Source organism: Prunus dulcis, chromosome 5 (genome assembly GCF_902201215.1).
Source record: "Prunus dulcis chromosome 5, ALMONDv2, whole genome shotgun sequence".
Lineage (NCBI taxonomy): Eukaryota > Viridiplantae > Streptophyta > Magnoliopsida > Rosales > Rosaceae > Prunus > Prunus dulcis.
Window position 1 is genome coordinate 2249425 of NC_047654.1, and position 3634 is coordinate 2253058.

At 49.7% G+C, this 3634-nt stretch overlaps 1 protein-coding gene across 1 annotated transcript; it reads left to right on the forward strand.

Annotated features, from left to right (window-relative positions):
* The first annotated feature begins 2590 nt into the window (after window positions 1-2590).
* On the forward strand, window positions 2591-3409 carry LOC117627538. Its single transcript, XM_034359660.1, has 2 exons — window positions 2591-2866; window positions 2948-3409. Exons 1-2 carry the CDS (start codon window positions 2591-2593, stop codon window positions 3407-3409), a joined length of 738 nt encoding a protein of 245 aa, XP_034215551.1.
* Window positions 3410-3634: the final 225 nt, after the last annotated feature.

Genomic DNA, 3634 nt, shown 5'->3' on the forward strand with positions numbered 1-3634 from the left:
TTTCTGCACGAGTTGCCGTTTTATCTTGTCGTTTGGCTAGAGGTTTGGCAGCGGCTGGGCAGGTCCCGCGGCTAGTGACTTCGGCAGTTGGTGACTGGAGCTTTTTTGGTGCTTGCTTCGGCAGCTGGGGCAAGGCATGGAAGCAGCACCCGTTTTGAGTTGGTTGACCCTTGCCGTTCGGCAAGGATGAGCACGGCTTCGGCAATTGGTGGCTGCAGCTCATGGTGAGTTTCGAGTTCCTTCAAAATGTTTTTGTGGGTCTTGCCGTTCGGCAAGACCGTTTGATTCCGTATTAGTCTTGACGTTTGGCATGTGGGTTGGGCCATGGTATGGGTAGTCCTTTTCTTTTTGATTCCGTGAGGCTGGGCCTAGCTTTGTAATAATGTTGGGTGTCTTGAGCAAATCTAGGCCTAGCCTTGTAGGTTTGGGCCTATGAAGTTTGGCTAGTAAACCTGAAATTGTGGGGGAGTCCATTTTGGTTTGCACGGGCCTTGCCGTTCGGCAAGTCCATGTAAGTATGTTCTGGGCTTAGCCTTGTAATGGAATTGGGCTTAGAAGGTAGTCTAGCACACTTGAAAATTTGAGGGTCTCATTTTGTTTTTCACGGGCCTTGCCGTTCGGCAAGACCCCTAATTTTCCCTCAATTTTTGTTTGTGTTGAAATTTGAATTTCAAATGGTGTAGGTACAAGGCATTTAGGAGGGAAAATGAAAGGGTGCTAGGGTTTGCTCGTGAATCGAGACGTCGTACCCTTAGTTGGCTATAAAAAGGAACTTGGGGTGGTGAAGGCATCACACTTGTGAGAATTTGAGAAAAATTGTGAGAATTTTGAAGGAGAGGAGGCGATTTCCGGCGAGGAATTTGTGGTGGTGATAGAGGCTGAGGTGATTTCCGGCGAACATTCGAGGTGCTACAAACAAGGTTAGAACCTATTTTGCTAGAATTTTTGAATTGAAATGTCTTGTTTTGTATGAACATGTTGAATGTTAGGAAGAACATGATGAACATGAGCATGAACATGATGAACACTTTGAATATGTATGAACATGTAGAATTCTTGCCTGGCATGAAGATTTGTCAAATTTCTGTTGTTGTGGTTTGATCCTCTCCGCATGTGCATTAGTTTCTTTTTTTTTGTTTCTTGCATACTTGTAGATGTCTGAGAGTTCTGATAGGGAAAGTCTTGACCCCCCTGCCTTCGGCGGGGATGATATTGAGAGTGAAGAGCCCAGCCAGTATGTATGTTCTGAAGAGGAGAGTTCAGATACAGAGGGTCTGGTAGAAGGCACAATAGAGAGTAGGATGATATTGTCTGGGGTTGAGAGGGTTGAGCCATCCGAAGACTCTGGGGCAGCTGCATATAGGGAGATGCAGAGGAATTATATAGAGCTAGAGGCCATAGCGAACCGGGTTCTAGCCTTGCCGCAAATGCAAGAGGGTTCGAGCAACCAGGCATCACCATCGGGGTCTGTGGGTATAGCCGCGGCTTCGGTTTCAGAAGGTTTAGACATCCGGGTCGGTGTTCCGTTGCCGAGGCGGAATACGCTTACAGAAGCGAAATTGGCTCAGCTGCGGAAAGATTTTGAGGTGCCAGCCTATGTGGGCTTGAGATTACCGACTGAGGCCGATGTAGTCAGATATCCCGCGGATGGCTCCGTGATGATTTTCACAGATATGTATCGGCACGGCTTCAGACTACCGTTTCATCCGTGGGTTCAGATGATGTTGGCCAAGTTGGGGTATGCACCGGGGCAGTATAATCCCAACTTCTGGATTCTTCTGCATGGAGTGTACATTGCTTGGTGGTTGGCTGGGCTAGGGGAGCCAACATTTGAGCAGTTCATGTACCTGTACTCAATCTCGAAGCAACAGGGAAATTTTGGCTGGGTACAGGCCAATTGCCGAAAAGCGAAGGAGAGGGGCTATTTCATTGGACACAAGCCCACAACGCAAAAGTCCTGGAGGAACAGGTGGTGCATGGCTTATGGGGACTGGGAGTGTCCTCCAGGGAAGAGAGTTGTCCAGCACATTCCTACCCATTTCCAGTCTATAGGTCCTTGGCCCCATCCCTTAAGATTGTCCATTGCTTGATTGTAGTCTTGGCTCCTATTGTTGGTTGTGTACTTTGTTTGTGCAGGTGTAAATGGCTAAGTAGTTTCTAACTCTTGATGCAGGTTCTGTGAAGTGGGGCCCTATCTCCAAGGAGCAAGAAGACGAGGTTGAGTGGGTGAGGGCGCAGCTATCCGAGACTGAGCGTGAGTGCGGGAACTTGGTCACGCAGAAGAACTTGTTTGAGTCCGGACTGTTGCAAGGAAGTAAGTACCTGGGTTATCTTTTTATTTGTGTGCTGAACCTTTGTGAGTTTGACTAATATAATTGCTTTGTTTGTTTTGGCAGTGGCTGGCATCATAAGGGGAAGCACGAAGGTGGCCGTGGACATTGATGAGGCCGAGATGCAGAAGCGGCTGAGGGAGTCGCGGGCCAAGAAAGGCTGAAAAGAGTGCTGGAAAACGACCCAGGGATGATGATGAGGGTCGGGTTGCGGATGTGCTGGGCAAGAGGAAAGCATAGAGGAGGCGCACCAGCATGTGATGGGCTCGGGGCCGAGACTTCCGCCCTTTGATCTGCAGGCCCCGCCGAAGCTACCCTTCGGCATGGAGGATGTGTTCGCTGAAGGGGTTGAGAAGGTTGACTTCAGCAGGCTTCGCCAGCAGAAGAAGGAAGTCAACCTGGCTATGCACCGACAGGAGGTGCCCTTGGTGAACGTCTTCTTGGAAGGCGTGAAGAGCGACCCCGAGGCCCTGGCAAAGACTCCAGCTTCATCCTTTGTGGACCGGGCCCAAAAGACGATCCTCACCTCTGCCTATGTAAGTGTTTAGGCCCTTTCCGAATGTATTTGTGTTGGATTATTTTTGTATCAACTGACTAACATGATTTTGTTTTGGCAGGCCTTTGGCGAGATGTACGTCAGCATGGCCAAGGCTGACAAGGAGATCCAGAGGCTGAAGAGGCGAGATCAGCAGGCCAAGATCAAAGTGGCGGAGGCAGAGGAGGCCATCCGAGAGAAGAACGCCTTGCTGGCGCAAAAGGCGGCCCTGGCCAAGGAGGTGGCGGCTCGGACCAAGGAGGTGGAGGAGCTGAAGAGGGCGAAGGCCGAGGAGGTGGCTGCTGCCCGAGTCGAGGCGATCGAGTCCTACCGATCCTCAGAGGAGCTGAAGAGTTATATCATGGATCGGCTGGTTGATGAGCAGCTTCGCTGGGAAGACAGGTTGGTGAGTTTCAACCCCTCGCTGGATATTAACTTTGACACCAGTGGCGAGCCTCCTGCCCAGACCCCTCCTGCTGATGCTAGCACCCCGACACCTGAGGCGGAGCCGGCTACTGAGGATGCACCGTCGACCGAGTCCTGAAGGCGTTGCCTTCGTCATGTATGATAGTTATTTTGTACTTTAGTTAATTTGTTGAAACATTTTGCCTTGCATGGAGCAAGGTGGTTTATTTTGGTTATGTATGAACCTGTCCTTGCCTGGAGCAAGGCTGTTTTTTATTTATGAAATGAGACTTAGCTTGATATGCATAAAAATAACAAATGTGTTGGTAAAAATAACAATGTGAGTATGAAATGAGCCAGAGTC

Excerpts from the sequence above, each read along its gene's own strand:
- LOC117627538 (XM_034359660.1), top strand. The coding sequence starts at position 2,591 with ATGGGCTCGGGGCCGAGACTTCCGCCCTTTGATCTGCAGGCCCCGCCG. Across the intron at positions 2,867-2,947 it reads CGATCCTCACCTCTGCCTAT|GCCTTTGGCGAGATGTACGT; the intron begins GTAAGTGTTTAG and ends TTGTTTTGGCAG.